The sequence below is a fragment of the Notechis scutatus genome, chromosome 3, assembly GCF_049901735.1.
Source record: "Notechis scutatus isolate UNSWTSFEM ecotype Mainland chromosome 3, rNotScu1.2, whole genome shotgun sequence".
In the NCBI taxonomy this organism is placed as follows: domain Eukaryota; kingdom Metazoa; phylum Chordata; class Lepidosauria; order Squamata; family Elapidae; genus Notechis; species Notechis scutatus.
Genome location: NC_142011.1, coordinates 3,782,957 through 3,799,721, shown reverse-complemented (window position 1 = coordinate 3,799,721; position 16,765 = coordinate 3,782,957). Strand labels below are relative to the sequence as shown.

The 16,765-nt window shown below is 46.4% G+C and overlaps 1 protein-coding gene across 1 annotated transcript in view; it reads left to right on the top strand.

Moving 5' to 3' along the window:
• The first annotated feature begins 3,040 nt into the window (after positions 1–3,040).
• The window catches only part of TBC1D20 (TBC1 domain family member 20), a 38,200-nt gene continuing 24,475 nt past the window's right edge, over positions 3,041–16,765 (top strand). The window contains exon 1 of the mRNA XM_087962420.1: positions 3,041–3,177. Coding sequence (XP_087818546.1) covers positions 3,132–3,177 — 46 coding nt within the window. The 5' untranslated portion in view covers positions 3,041–3,131. The remainder of the gene's footprint in view (positions 3,178–16,765) is intronic.

Here is a 16,765-nt window from a genome sequence, read left to right as displayed (position 1 = left end):
CCCTTCCACAGGGGTCGCGCTCGGGCCCCTCCGAATGGAAACCTAAAAGCCGCGCGTGGAGGTTCCGGCCTGGGGTTTGAGATGGGGGGAGGGGGGAGGGGGTTGTGGGATGGGAGAGGTAGATGTGACGGTACAGTTAGATTGACCGCCTTAATCTCTGCTATCTGAGGGGTCCCGGGTGCTCTGTGAGTTGGCGGGGAGGTTCTTGCAGGCGTTTCATGACCCAACTAGGTAACATTATCAGTGCCAGATGTGATTGGGTTGTGCAGAGAGAAGGGGGATGGGGAGAGGAGGGGGAGGAGGACTGTGGGCTCCTTGCTGCTCTCTGAGCTTGGTGGTTTTCTTTCAGACGTTTCATGACCCAACTAGGTAACACCATCAGTGCTTGAAGGTAGTGGAGTGGAATGGATGAGAAGAAAAAGGGGAGGAGGAGGAGAGGGAGAAGGACTTTGGGGTCCTTGGTGGGCTCTCTGAGCTTGGTGGGCTCTCTGAGCTTGGCGGCTTTCTTTTCAGACGTTTTGTGACCTGACTAGGGAACATCATCTGTGCTAGAAGGGAGTGGGGTGTGCAGAGTGGAAGAGAATGGGGAGAAAAGGGAGGGGAGGCCTGTGGAGTCCTTTGTGTTCTCTGAGTTTGATTGTTTTCTTGCAGGCGTTTAGTGACCCAACTAGGTAACATCATTAGTGGTAAAAGAGAGTATGGTTTGAGGAGGAGGAAGAGAAGGAGGAGGACGATAGTGAGGTCCTTAGTGCTCTCTGAGCTTGTTTTTTTTTTTCCTTGAGATGTTTCATGACCCAACTAGGTAACACCATCAGTATTAAAAGAGAGTGAGGCTTGCAGAGAAGAGGAGGGAGAGGAGATGTTCTCTGAGCTTTATTATTTTCTTGCGGACATTTCACTACTAAACTCCATAACATCATCAGTGCTACAGTGAACACCAAGGGCCCAACAGTCCTCCTCCTCCTCCTCCTCTCTGTAAATCCCACTCCCTATGACCTAGTTGGGTCATGAAATGCCTACAAGAAAACAATCAAACTCAGAGAGCACAAAAGGAAGCCACAATGGATGAGAAGGAGGAAGAGCCACTTCCTCCTCTTCCTCCTCCACTTTATCCTCATCTTTCCCACTTCTCCTTCGCAAACCCCACTCCCTTCTAAGACGGAGGATATTGCCTAGTTGAGCAACGAAACGCCTGCAAGAAAACAATGAAGCTCAGAGAGCACCAAGGGCCAATATTTATAGCTGAGCTATAAATATTCTCCTTTATCGGTCACTGCGCAAAGGATGCTTCTCTCATCTGTGGGTGCACAGTTTAGTCCTTCTCAAGATGCCACCTTCCCAAACTTCAGGGAATAAAACTGCTTGAAGTCCAAAAATAAGACAGCAGAGATCAATAAAAGAATATTTATAGCTCAGGGTTGAAAGGATGGATGCTTGGTGCTCTCTGAGCTGACTTGTTTTTTGGCAGATGTTTCATGACCCAACTAGGGAACATCAGTGCTCAAAGGGAGGAGGGTTTATGGAGAGGAGGAGGAGGAGGACTGAGGGGTCCTCAGTGCTTTCTGAGCTTGGTTATTTTCTTGCAGATGTTTCATGACCCAATACTGAAAAGCCAAACCATTAGAAAATAAATTCAGAGCAAGCTCCACTCCCCACTATTTCTGATGATATAACCTAGTTGGGTCATGAAACATCTGCAAGAATAGGACCAAGCTCAGAGAGCACCAAGGACCCCTCCACAACAAATGAAGTTGGCTAACTGAAGAACACATTTCAAATCCAATATATGTATGTAGATTTTCTTCCCTATCTTAAGGTTGTTCTAACCTTGTAGCTGCATGAGACCTATCTTTTACTTATGCATAAATAAAAAGATATTACTCGGCCTTCCCAGTTCAGATCCTATCCTGCAAAGGTCACACTCAACTAAAAATCTTGCAATGGTTTATAACTAACAGTTTATTCCTCATGGATATGGAAGAACTGCACACACTTCTCCAGCCACTGCCATCCCTCCTCTTCTCCCCCCCTCCTCTGAAAGAAGGATCTTGGAATATTTTTATTTATTTCTTTATTAAACCAATTTATCTAACTACCCAGCTTGCATGTAGGTGACTCCAGGTAGCCGAGAAAATGTAATTTCGTGTTTCGAAATAATGTTTATTCTTATTTGGACTGATTTATATAGCTGGAAAGTTGCTTGAGGTGGATTTTTTTTCCTGAAAAGTGAAATATAAACAAGTGTAACACATAAATATTTTATTTTCAGCATCCTGTTCTGCAGATACATTCACTCAGCCACTTTACATCTGGAAGGACTGTTTTCATTTTAAAGTGCCTTGAATTTTCTTTCTGAATAAAAAGGCAGCATATAAATCGGATTCTGCATTGTCCTTGTTTCTAGTGCGGGTCATCTTCAACTTACAACAAGTGAGCCTCAAATTTCTGTTGATAAGTGAGACAATTATTATGTGAATTTTGCCCTGTTTTACGACCATTCTTGCAGTTGTTAAATGAATCACTGCAGCTGTTAAATTGACTTTGCTTGTCAGAAAGTTGTAAAAGGGCATCACATGACCCAGGGATATTGAAACAATCATAAATATGAACCAGTTGCAAAGCATATGTTGCATGTTATGTGTTTGAATTTTGATCAGGTGACCATGGGGATGCTGCAACAGGTCATAAGAGTGAAAAACAGTCATAAATCACTTTTTCAGTGCGTTGTAACTTCAAACTGTCACTAAACGAATGGTTAAGTGGACAACCATCTGTAGATGATCCAAACTTAAGCAGAGAATCGAGTCTATTTTTCTACCTCTATGTTTTTTTGCTGTTTCATCCCTGAAGCTTGCGCTGCGCATCATTCTACATTTTTTCTATCTCTCTCGAGAAGTCCTCCTCTTCCCCCCCCCCCGACTTTATCAATCACAGGAGATGGGCGGGCTGGCGCATGCGCCCCGGGGAAGGTACGCCCAGCTGTTTACGCCTCCGCGGCGTGTCCCCGCAGGCGATTGGCGGAGGCGGCACCTACGTAGGCGGAAGGCGGGACCTTGTGCGTGGACAGGGGGAAAAGGAAGACACGGAGTCCGGCAGGCCGCCGGGATGAGCCTCTGCGGTGGCCGGAGACCATGACCCAGCCGAGACCGCCACGGCTGCATGACAACGCGGAGCGAGGTACGTAGGCGGGCCCCGAGCTGGACCGCCCGCCGGTTGGCGATCTCGGGAGACACGCGAGGCCTGAGGGAAAAGTTGACGCTGCGGTGAGGGAAAGGGAAGGGGCGTGGCCGCGCGGAGGCCCCGCCTTTCTCATCCTCTGACGGGGCAGAGGCAGCCAATCAGAAGAGACGGCACTGCCCAGAGGCGGCCAATGAGGGACTTGTTTGGCCCCCCTCCTTGAGCCCCCAGGCAGGCAAGGCGAACAATTGGGCGAGCGTCTCGCCTGGGTTAAAATTAGAATTAGAATAGAATAAGCTGGAAGGGACCTTGGAGGTCTTCTAGTCTAACCCCCTGCTCGAGCAGGAGACCGTAAACCATTTCGGACATATGGCTGTCCGGGGTTAGGGTTTAGGGTCACAGCCTGGTTGTGGTTATGGTGAAAATAGGCGGAAGGCATATCCGATATATTATTGGCTGCCTTGAGTTATTGTAAAGAAATAATCGTGTGTGTGCTTGTGTATCTGCACGTACTCCTCAATTTACAACATGTAGTAACACACATAGTCAACATTCAACATATAGTAACACATGTAGTCATCAACTTACAACATGTAGTAACACATTAACTTACAACATGTAGTAACACACAGTCCTTGACTTACTACATGTAGTAACACATCCTCCACTTACAACACATAGTAACAGACATAGACCTCAACTTACAACACGTAACACACGTCCTCAACCTACAACATCTAGTAACACTGTCCTCAACTTACAACATGTAGTAACACTCAGTCCTCAACATGTATAACACATAATCCTCAATTTACAACACATAACATGCATATCCTCAACTTATATGTAACACACATAGTCGTTGACTTACAACACATAGTAACATGTCCTCCACTTACAATACATAGTAGCACATGTAACAGACATGTCAACCTACAACATGTAACACACTCATAGTCCTCAACTTACAACATGTAGTAACACCCAGTCCTCAACTTACAACATGTATAACACACACAGTCCTCAATTTACAACACATAGTAACACATGTAGTCCTCAATTTACAACATGTAATAACACACACTCATAGTTGTCTTCTTACATCACGTAGTAACACACACATGGTCCTCAACTTACAACACGTAACACACACACATAGTCTTACAACAGCTTACAACAGCTCATTTACTGACCATTCAAAGCTACAAGGGCGTTGATAAAAGTGACTTATGACCATATTTCACACTTACGGCCATGGCAGCATCCCCACAGTCATGTGATCAAAATTCAGACGCTTGGGCAATTGACTTGCATTTATGATAGTTGCAGTATCCCAGGGTCATGCGATCCCATTTTACGACCTGACAAGTAAAGTCAATGGGGAATTCAGATTCACTTAACAACTGTGTCACTCACTTAACAACTGTAGTGATTCACTTTACAACCATGGCAAGAAAGGTAGTAACATGAAGCAAAATTCACTTAAATGTTTCACTTAACAGTAGAAATTTTGGACTCAATTCTGCTTGTAAGTGGTGAACTATGTGTATGTATGTACCTCTCTCTGTGTGTGTATACGGTATATACTGTTTTCTTAAGTTTTCGCGGGTACTTACATGAATGGTATTCAGCTTTGTTTGGGTATTTTCCCATGTCATTATAGTTGTGCTTTTAAAGTTGTAGCAACTTTTCGGCAGAATCTCATCTGCCATCATCAGGCTTCTGTATTGTGTTCGTCTGTGAGTCAGACTTTCACAGCCATTTCAGTTTTAAATTTGGGGCTAGCCTACTGCTGTGCCAGAATGGTTTTTCTTCATCCTGATTGGTTGGGAGTCTTGGTCTGTGTTTATTGGTCTCGAGTTTGCTGTGTTCTGCTTGATGGGTGTCTCTGATATCTTCTGTCTGTTTTTTGGTTCTTTTGTATCTTGATTGGCTGGCAGCATTGTGTTACTTTAATGGAGGCCTTTAGTGCAGCTTGGCTTCGGGTGAATGGACGGCTATCATTAGTTAGGAAGCTGGGTTTCATCTGGGTGCCTGGTTGGGGTGTGTTTGAGCTGGAGGTATCAGGGGGATCTGTTTGTGCCCAGGTGTTTGCATGGCTTGTGGTGTGGAGAGTTTTTGTTTGTGAGTGCAGGCTTCCAAATAATTGACAGTCTGGTGGAATCATCTCTTCTGTTCATGGTTTCTGGTCTTTTTTCAATCTCTATGGCTTCTCTGATAATTCTCTGGCTGGGGTTTTCTATAGTGGCTAGGGTTTTGGTGCCATTGAAGTTGATGCTATGACCTGAGGCTTCCATGTGTTGGACTAGTGAGGAAGTGTGTTCCAGCTTTTTGACTGCATTTTTGTGTTCATCCAGGCGGGTACTTATTCCTCTATTGGTCTGTCCAATGTATGTGGCCGGGCATGATGCACAGGGATTTCATATATGCCTTGGTTTTCCAGGTCAGTTTTATCTTTGGGGTTTCTAAGGATGGCTGCTATTTTTCTGTCTGTTTTGCAGTCTTGATGTGATGCCTGTGTAGTATCTTACTGATTTTGTCTGTAGTACCTCTTATGTAGGGCAGGACAGCTGTTCCATAGGTCTGTTCATCTTCTGGGTTTCTGTTATGTTTCAGTGTGTTTTTGTGGATCAAGCTGGTGATTTTGCTTTTGTGGAAGCCATTGGCTGTCAGTACTTTGGTCAGGGTGCATAGTTCAGTCTTTATGTGTGTCTTATCTGCAAGTAGTGTTTTGGCCACAGAGTTTATCTGTGCTGGGTGGTGGTGGGATTGGGCGTTGAGGTAGCAGTTGGTGTGTGTTTTCTTCTGGTATATGGTGTGTCCTAGTGTGCCATCTGGTTTTTTGTAGATTAGTACATCTAGGAATGGTAGTTGTTTGTTTGTTTCCGTTTCCATGGTGAACTTGATTTTGGGGTGTGTGCTGTTTAGGTGTGTTAGGAAATTATTTAGGTTTTTTTTTCCATGGGGCCAAATCACAAATGTGTCATCGATGTATCTTAACCATAGTTTGGGTTTGTGGGTGGCATTAGCCAGGGCTCTGGATTCGAATTCTTCCATGAACAGGTTTCAAATGATGAGTGACAGTGGTGATCCCATAGGGGCTCCTTCAATTTGCTTGTATCTTTGTCCTTTGTATATGAAATATGTGTTGGTTAAGCAGTGTTCTGTTAGTTCCATGAGGTGTTTAGCTGGTTGGTATTTATTTTTGATGATTTCAAGAGTTTCTTTTATCGGGACTTGAGTGAATAGTGAAACCACGTCGAAACTTACAAGCAGATCTTCTTGTTCCACGTGTAGATCTTTGATCATTTCCAAGAAGTGGTATGAGTTTTGTACATGTGAAGCTGCTGTTTCAGCATGGGGCTGTAGCTGTTTTGCTAAGTGTTTAGCTAGGTTTTGTAGTGGTGCTCCTCTGGAGCTGACTATGGGTCTGAGAGGTATGCCTTCTTTGTGTATTTTTGGGAGGCCGTATAGTTTGGGGCATCTGGAAGATTTTTCTCTTGGGATGATCGTCTGTTGGATCTCTTTCCTTGTGTGGCTGGTTATAATTTTCTTCTTGGTTAATTTTTCCAGATTTGTGGTTGGGTCCGTGTTTATGGGTTTGTATGTGGAGTCTTGGAGTAGGTCTGTCAATTTTGTTTCATAGTCTTTTCTATCCATTACTACTGTGGCATTCCCTTTGTCTGCTGGAAGTATGATTATGCTGCTATCCTTTTTTAGGGCTTGCAGCGCTTTTAGTTCTTCTTTGTGCAAGTTGCTTTTGGGTGGTTTGCTTGTGCATAGGATGTTAGTAACTTGGTGTCTTATTCTATCAGCTTCATCTGTATTTAATTTAGTTAGGCTGGATTCTACTGCACATATGATGGATTCTGTGGGGATTTTTTTGGGTGCTATAGCATATATATATACTGTTGTATATATATGTGTGCGTGTCTGTGTTTACACATGTACAGATACACATGCACACATACACATATATACTTTGTGATTTCCTCCTGTTCTTTTTCTGCTGCTTCCCTGTACTGTCACATCCACTATGCAGACTTTTTTATTTTCTTACTGTGATTATTCTTTCTACTTTTTATTGATTTTATGTGTTTTATTGATTTTGTGTTGGTGTGTGTGTGTGTATTTTATACATACATACGTGTGTGTGTGTGTGTTTGGTGGGGGGGCAGAGTTTCCTCAACTTACAACCAACAATTGAACCCCACATTTCTATTACTCACTTTGTTAAATGACTGGCTGAGTTTTGATCACGTAACCATGGGGGAATGCAGCAGTGGTCGTAAGTGTGAAAAATGGCTATAAGTCACTTTTTCAGTGCTGGTGTAACTTCCAACAGCCACTAAACAAACTGTTGTAAGTCAAGTATTACAGGTTGGTATGTAGGTAGGTAGAAATAGAGAGAGAGATGTTATCTAGACCTGATAATGAAATGTTTGGAAACCAACCCACAACCAACTTCCACCCTCATAGAGATATATGGATATGGATGGATGTTTGTGTCTGTGTGTGTTGGAAAAAAACCCTCAAGGCAGCAAACATACCTAATACTCCTATTTTCCCTAATTTCCTATTAAATCTTCTACATACAGTATGTGACCCTTTATTTTTGCTGGCCCTGGCATACTTAATGGGAGAGAAATCCAATCCACAGCTTTCCGCCAAGGTAATATTTGGGGAAAGAAAGTGTCATGCCCCTGTTGGAGACTGACTCCAGGGAGAGGAGGAACAGCGGACAAGGAGTAGAAGTGTGGCTTCGGAGGCTGGGGAAGGGCATAGGCTGGCTGGGCAGTCAGAGGAGGACCCAGGCCCACCCCCTCTCCATCCTAGGGCACACAGGGAGGAGGGGATAAGGGACAAACGTGAATGGTGTGGTCTACGGGGGAGGAAAGGGCCTTGATCCCCTTCATGGGTGGCAGCTGTGAGAACTATTTAAAAGGACTGGACTGTGCATAAGCCAGTGCTGGAAACAAAGCGTGAAAATATTTCTAGTCTGTCCGTTCTTACCTGAGTTTGGCGTCCTTCCCAGTGTGTGTTCCGATATCTGTGGACGTCTTCAAGCCCTTATCTTGCCTGGTTCCCTTAATTGCTTCAGTGTGTGGTTTGTGTTGTTTTTTCCTAGTTATCATTCATAGGTATTTTTAGTTTAAACGACATTTCCTCCTTTTTGCAACTGCTTGTGGGGGAGGTTTTTTTTTTTTGTCTCCAGTTGAGGATACTTGGAGCTTTGAAGCCAACTTGAAGGAATTAAAGGGACTTCACCTGTTTTTGGGACTCTGTTGCTTTTGCATCCCACCCTGGGTCGTCACAGAAAGGGCATTGCCTCCTGCAAATAAATGCCAAGGGAGAGGCGTTTCCTTTCTGCTCTTCAGACCCTCCAGCAATTTGGCAGGAAAGGAAGGTGAGGAGACCCACACCCCATTGTATAAATCAATTAGCGCTTCCTCAGCATAAGCTGAAATCAGCATAATGTCAGGAGTTTTGCAAATTGGGCAGGTTTTGTTGTTGTTTTGTTTGGCATTTTTAGATGCTGGGCCTTTGCTGGAAATAGAATAAAGGAGTAAACTTCCAGGTGTTTGTGTGTGTTCAGCAGTCACTTCAGACTGTGTAATCATCAGAGGATGGGTTGATTCTCAAAAGGTACCTGTTCCTTCATATGCCAAAAAAATACAGATATTCTCCCTCGAGCCGCTCGGAGCATCCGGACTGTGGGATGTGCTTCTGAGTCCTCTTCTTTCAGGCTGAGCTTTAGACGAGGAAACGCTCCGCCCCTCCCACGTGGCATCGCGCAGCGTCTCCCCAGTCTTTTGCTCAGCCTCGAAGAATCAGGCTGCGTTTCAAAGAGCTCCTTGGCTGTTTCATTGAATCCTCCGTCCTAATAAGGTTTGCTTCCTTCCTCCTCCTGCGCAAAGGGTCAGGACTCAAGGGAAATTTCTTCCCTGTCCTCAGGGCGAAGTTGCGGGCTCGCAGCGCCTTCAGCGCGACGCCCCCCCACCCTTATCAGATCGTGTCGCTGCCTGCGCGTTGCCTGTGGCACGCGCTCCTCCGCTGGATTCCCCCCACCCTAAACGCCAACCGGGAGGGCTATCGCCCCTAGGGCTTTAGGAGCGCCGAGCTGACCGGCCAAGCCTTCCTTTTCTTCCGTCCCGAAGGCGCCCAGGCAGTTCAGCTCGAGGACGCCATTTTGGCTCCACCTCGTGGCCGGGCGCTGAAAGTTTCTTTTTATTTAATATTCAGCTGCGGTGAATTAAATCTCCAGGCCCAGGGTTAAAGCCTAGCTGCCCATCGACCTGCCTGGCTAGTCTTGGTTAGTGCTTGTTGGCCTCCCGCAGCCCTTTTCGGGGCGAAGTTGCAGCCTCCCCCCCCTCCGGTTTTTTTCTTCTGTTGTCTGGAGGCTGGCTGCCAGAGGCCTCCTATTCAACTCTAGGCCTCAGGCGTTATTCGACTGATTCGGCACTGAGAGATATCCACCCTTCCAGGGCCATCACGTCCCACGTCACGGCTCGTCGCCTGCTATGGCTCAAACACTGGCAGGCGGACGTAAAGAATAAGGTCAAGCTGGCCACTGCCCCTATTACAGGAGACAAACTGTTTGGCCCGGCCCTCGAACCCCTGCTGGTCGAGGGTCGCAGCAAGAGGAAGTACTTGCCTTCCCTTCTTCGAAGATCGGAGACCAGGGGCTCTCAGCCCTTTCGGAGGAGCTTTCCCCGCCCTTTCTACCAACCCCCTTCCCGCCCAGATTCCCCCGACCCCCTTCCTTCCGATCCCAGGATCGCACGGACTCAGGCGACAGGACCAGGCGAGGGGTGGTTATAAGAGACCCTTTCGGGTACGGGAGGAAGGCCCTACCGCAGAAGGTAGAGCCTCCTTCTCCCTCCCCATTGGTGGCCGCCTCCGCCACTTCGCCGCCCAATGGGACAAATCCACTTCCGATGCATGGGTTAGAGACACAATAAGGTTTGGTCTCGCCTCGAGTTCAAATCCACTCCCCTGATCGTTTCTTCCCATCCCCTCCTCAGGGGATCCCACCAAACGTGCATTAATGGAGGCAGCCATCCATCACCTGCTTGATATTCAGGCCATTCAACCTGTCCCTCCGGCTCAGAGAGGAAAGGGATTTTACTCCCATCTCTTTGTCGTGCCCAAACATTCTGGGGCTGGAGAGCCATCCTAGACCTGAAACGGCTCAACTGTCACCTTATCCAGCGCAAATTCAAAATGCACACCTTGCAATCCATTCTCCTAGGCACCAGGCGGGGAGACTGGCTGTCCTCCATAGATCTCTCTGAGGCATACCTTCATATTCCTATCAGGTCCTCTCATCACAAATTCCTTAGGTTCTGTTATAATGGCCTTCACTATCAATACGTGGCCCTACCCTTTGGGCTGGCCTCGGCCCCCAGGACCTTCACCAAGGTCCTGGCGGCCCTGGCGGCCCACCTCAGGAGCATTCCTGTCCGCCTCCACTGCTACTTGGACGATATCCTTATCCTGTCCCCGTCCAAGTCCCAGGCAGTCAGGGATACCAGGGTCACCCTTTCCGCCCTACGGGCACACGGGTTTCTAGTCAATTGGCAAAAGAGCCAACTTACCCCTTCCACCCGAATCAACCACCTGGGTGCCATAATTGATTCGGTCTCAGAGAGAGTTTTTCTCTCCCCAGAGAGGTTTCTTAGCATTCAAACCCTGGTCAAACAAATTAGACGTTCTAGGAGGGTGGCCTTGCTTGACCTCTCTAGATTGTTGGGAAAAATGGTGTCATGCATCTCTATTATTCCCTGGGCCCGCTTACACAGCAGGCCCCTCCAGTGGTTCCTGCTCCCGTTCCAAAGATCCGGAAGAAGCAACTCAAGATCAGAGTCAAGGTCCCTCCAAAGGTCCTCACGTCTCTTCTCTGGTGGACCAATCCCGCCATCAACAGAGGCCACCTCTTTGCGGAGCCTCAAAGACTCACCGTCACTACCGACGCAAGTCTATCCGGTTGGGGCGCTCATCTCAACTCACTCTCGGCGCAAGGCAAATGGTCGCCGACCGAACAAAGATGCAGCATCAACTGGCTAGAGCTCCATGCCGTCCATCTGGCTCTGCGCTGCTTCCCCCAGATCCGCAGTCGCCATGTTCTCGTTCTCACAGACAACGTCACGGCCAAGGCCCATATCAACAGGCAAGGGGCACCCAGTCAATTCAACTGATGAGGGAAGCCGAGCGCCTTTGCCGCTGGGCAGAGGCCAACCTCCTATCACTAAAAGCCGAACACATCTCCGGGATAGACAATACCCAGGCGGACTGGCTGAGCAGGGCCACGGTGGACCAAGCAGAATGGCGACTTCATCCATCCCTGTTCGAGGAAGCGTCCAGGATATTCGGCCTTCCAGTGGTGGATCTGTTCGCTTCCCCATCCAACACACAACTTCCACGGTTTTTCTCCCGGTATCCGTCTCACGGGCGGAGAACCACAATGCTCTGCGCTGCCCATGGCCCCCAGGGCTCCTATATGCCTTCCCTCCGCTCCCGCTAGTGCCCAGAGTCATTCAGAAACTCATTCAGGAGAGGGCAGTCCTTCTCCTGGTGGCTCCCTATTGGCCCAGGCGACCGTGGTTTGCGGACCTCCGCAACCTATCGGTAGCGCCCCATGGCGGATCCCCGGACAGGGTCTCCCTCTCTCAGGGGCCCCTTCTACATCCGGAGCCTCAATGGCTACAGTTAGCCGTCTGGAAGTTGAGCGGATCCGTCTGACTAGCGAGAACCTATCAAGCCATGTCATCGACACTATTTTGGCCGCCAGGCGACCCTCCACTACACGAATTTATGATGCCACTTGGAAGGGGTTCTGCAAGTGGTGTAGTGGGTCCCAGGTTGACCCTCTCTCCCTCCGTGGCTCAGATTCTGGAATTTCTTCAGGAAGGCCTTCGCAAGGGGCTTGCACCTAACACCCTGAGACGACAAGTCTCTGCCCTCTCAACAGTGGTCTCCTGTGATAACTACGGCTCCCTTTCCCATCACCCCGGGTTAGATCCTTCCTTAGGGGTGCCACCAACCTGTGCCCTCCCACTGTTCACAGGTTTCCCACATGGGACCTCAACAAGGTCCTAGTTTCTCTTACACGTTCTCCGTTTGAGCCTTTGAGGGAGTCATCTCTTCAGTTCCTCACCTTTAAGGTAGTTTTTCTAGTAGCCATCACTTCTGCTCGTCGAGTGTCGGAATTAGCAGCTCTGTCAGTCAGGAGTGATCTATGTGTGTTCCATGCAGACCGGGTCGTCCTGCGCCTGACCCCACTTTCCTACCCAAAGTTAACTCGCCTTCCATAGATCTCAGGAACTGGTTCTACCAAATTTTTGCCCTAGACCCTCCGGGAACAGGGAGGTTCTTTGGCACACCCTAGATGTTAGACGGGCCTTTGCGTATATATATTAAGCGCACTCAGTCCTTACGAAGGTCGGAATCTCTTTTCCTGTCCTTTCAACCCAAGACACTAGGGCTCAAGGTTTCTCCTTCCACTATCAGCCGCTGGATCAGGGCGACCATCGCCAGGTGTTACCTTTCCCATTCTCTGCCGGCACCGGTGGAATAACTGCCCATTCCACCAGGAGTGCAGCCACTTCGCGGCCTGGGCCACACAAGCCCCCATTACTGACATTTGTAGGGCAGCCACCTGGGCCTCTCCGTCCCGTTTATCAGGCATTACAAGATCGATACGTATGCCTCAGCTGAGGCCTCCTTTGGCCGGCGGGTCTTACAGAGGGTTGTCAATGATCCGGAGGGGCTTTCGGCCAGACGGAGTCCCACCCATAGGACAGCCAAGCTTTGGTATGTCCCACAGTCTGGATGCTCCGAGCGGCTCGAGGAGAATGGGGCGTTGGTCCTTACCTGATACGCCCTTCTAGGCGAGCCGCGAGGAGCATCCAGCCCCACCCTAGCATCTCCGTCTGGTGGGGACTCCTGTTTTCAGCCAAGGAGCCAATAGTTGATTAGATAGGATTAATAACTTCTCTTCTCGTTATCGCAAAAAACTGGGGAGACGCTGCGCGATGCCACGTGGGAGGGGCGGAGCGTTCCTCGCCTAAAGCTCAGCCTGAAAGAAGAGGACTCAGAAGCACATCCCACAGTCTGGATGCTCCTCGCTAAGCTCGCCTAGAAGGGGCGATCAGGTAAGGACCAACGCCCATTTCTCGACTTAATGGACACAATTGGGACCAGCATTAAGCAAGCTGGCTGTTAAATGAATCACAGCCAATTTGACAGAAACACAGCCAATTTTACAACCTTTTTGCCAGGGCTGTTAATTACAGTCCTTCAGAAAAATCCACCTGGCCGTTAAGCGCTTCATGTGGTCCTTAAAAGAATCCAGCTTCGTTTGCTTGTCAGAACTCTGTTGGGAAGGTCGCAATCCCAACCCCCCGGGATGGAGCACCTGTCACCAATCCATGCCAGGTGCCAAGTGCCCAAATTTTGATCACGTGACTCTAGGGTGCTTAGATGGGTGTTAAATGCAAGGGCTGCCTTTTGTAAATAACTATTTTTTTTTTCAGCGCTGTCGTAACTTAGAACGGCTGATCAATGAATGATTGTGAGTAGAGCATTACCTGTAACTACATCCACAGTTCTTGGCGAAGGAACAACTGGCTGGAGTTTTTGTGGTGACAATCAACTGTCAAGCTGAAATAAAAAATTTGGAGAATAGAGTACATATGGGCGGCCTCTAAATGTGATAAAGAACTGTTGACACACAACAGTTCATTTAATGATGTTCCAAGTAACAGCGGCCCTGAAAAAAGGGATTTATGACCATTTTTCACACCTAGGACCGTTGCAACATCCCCGCGGTCACATGATCAAAATTCAGAGGCTCGGCAACTGGCATGTACTTATGACGGTTGCACTGTCTCAAGGTGATTTGCGACCTTCTGACAAGCAAAGTCAATGGGGAAGCCAGATTCACTTAACAACAGTGATTCACTTAACAACTGTGGCAAGAAAGGTTATAAAACGGGGCAAAATTCACTTAACAAAAACGTCTCGCTATGCAACAGAAATGACGGCTCACTGATCTTGTAATCTAGTCGTAAGTCAAGGACTACCTGTACTGAAAGGCCAAGCCACTAGAATATAAACAGAGCAAACCCCACTCCCTTCTAGCACTGATGATGTAACCTAGTTGGCTCATGAAACGTCTGCAAGATCAAGTTCAGAGAGCACCCAGGGGCCCTCAACACAAATGATGCTTCCCAGCTAAAGAACAGATTCCAAACCTAATATTTTTGAACTGTATATCAAGTGATTTCTTCCCTATCTAAGGATCTTCTTGCCTTGTAGCTTAACACATCCCTCACTTAGCAACAAAAATTCAGGGCTCAATTGTGGTCATACATCGAGGACTACCTGCATTAGGTGTGTTACCCACTTTGTGTGTCAGCATTCCAGAAAACCTCCACTCCAACAAATAACTCCGATCCAGACATCGTCCTCTCCAAGGTTCTTTTTGTTTGAATAGTAAACTGGCACATCTGGGAAATCCCAGATCTGAAAGTTGCGGGTTCCTTTTGCGATAAGTAAGCAATTACAAATCCAACCCCCTGCTCCCCTCATGGCATCACATGCCCCAATCACCCTCCGTCCCGACTTGAGACGTCCTCTCACCCAGGTGCAGAAATAACATGACCTTGACTTAGAAGAAAAATGCTATTATGTCTAACCACATACACTTCAAGAAATTCCCCCCTCCCATTTCCCCGGGCTCAAGAATGTGGCAATGTGGAAATGACTGGTGCTAATATGGCTTCCACAGCTGACATTGAGTTACTCATCAAAAGGCAAGATAATTTGATTGCTGATTGTACCCTATGGCTATCATTAAGTGTTGTACGTTATGATTCTTGATTCTTAACGAATATCTTTTCTTTTATGTATACTGAGAGTATTTACACCAAGACAAATTCCTTGTGTGTCCAGTCACACTTGGCCAATAAAGTATTCTATTCTATTCTATTCTATTCTATTCTATTCTATTCTATTCTATTCTATTCTATTCTATTCTATTTTATTCTATTCCTATTCCTATTCCTATCCTATTCCTATTCTATTCTATTCCTATTCTATTCTATTCCTATTCTATTCTATTCTATTCTATTCCTATCCTATTCCTATTCTATTCCTATTCTATTCTATTCCTATTCTATTCCTATTCCTATTCTATTCCTATTCCTATTCCTATTCTATTCTATTCTATTCTATTCTATTCTATTATCTAATAAATAAATAACATTTCCTATTGCATCTTTTATTCAAATGGCAGAGGCTGATACTTTCGCATGCACCTCCTCCTCGGGGGAATTCTCCTTCTTTTTAAAATGCATACTTTTAAGGTGGAATGCTTTTAACTAGCCATCGTTATATTTGCATCTCAATTTTCTCCTTTATTTTAATTGCCTATGCTTCGAAGACATCCCATATTTGATCTTGGAAAGAGCATCTTTGCTTTGATGCTAGAGACAAAAAAAAAAATAACTTTCTTTCCTTTACTCAGTGTCCCTGCAGAAAAACCGGCTTGGTTCTACAGACTTAGAACCACAGTGAAGCCCAAAATTTCTGTGCTAAGTCAGGCATTTCTTAAATGGATTTTGCTCCATTTCATGACCTTTCTTGCTCCAGTTGTTAAGTGAATCCCTGCAGTTGTTACGTTAGTCCTACGGTTGTTAAGCGGCTTCCTCATTGACTTTAGGTTGCAAAAGGACCCCGGGACACTGCAATCCGTCATAAATACAGATCAATTGCCAAAGCATTTAAATTTTGGTCACGTCACCGTGGGGATGCTGCAAAGGTTGTAGCTCTGAACAATAGTCATAAGTCCCATTCTTCAGTGCCGTTGTAACTTTGAACAGTTGCTAAATGAAATGGTGGACTCCCGATAGTGGAAATCTGGTTCTGTTTTTGTTTTTTTTAATATCAAGGGCAACGAAGCTGATTATTGTTCCTTACCCTGCTTTGCTAGCCAAGCAAATAAATCCTCTCAATTCTCCGGCTGAGATTTGGAGAAATCGAATGTAAAGAATCCATTTAAAGAGTTGACAAGGAAAGCTGAGTTCAGTTTGGAGGGAACGAAGGAGGAAAAAGAACGTGTCCAAAATGAAATGTCAATCAAAACAAACAAATAAGACAAAAAAAAAAAGAGGGCAAAATCAATTTTGGGATCTAGGCCAGCCCTTTGCTCCCGCTGTCTTGCCATTACAGCTAGTCCTCAACTTACAACCATTCGTTTAGCGACTGAAATGATAAGGGCCGAAGTTGCAACCATTCGTTTAGTAACCGAAGTCATAAGTTATCATGGTTTTTTTTCTCCTTAAAATTTGGTGCTTAACACAGTAAAAGAGAAAATAATTTATATAAAAAAGGAAGATGTATTCTACATAGTTCATATAACTTCATACAACCATTTCAGCTTCCGTATTTGCCCTTTTACAATTTGCATTCCCCCTCTTTGTTTAGCCTACTAATTCTGAAAAGTATTTGGGTCAGGTATCCTGATATATTTTGGTGTTATATTCTTTAAAGCTTGTGAAATTGAGAACTTATGAAATGTGCCCCA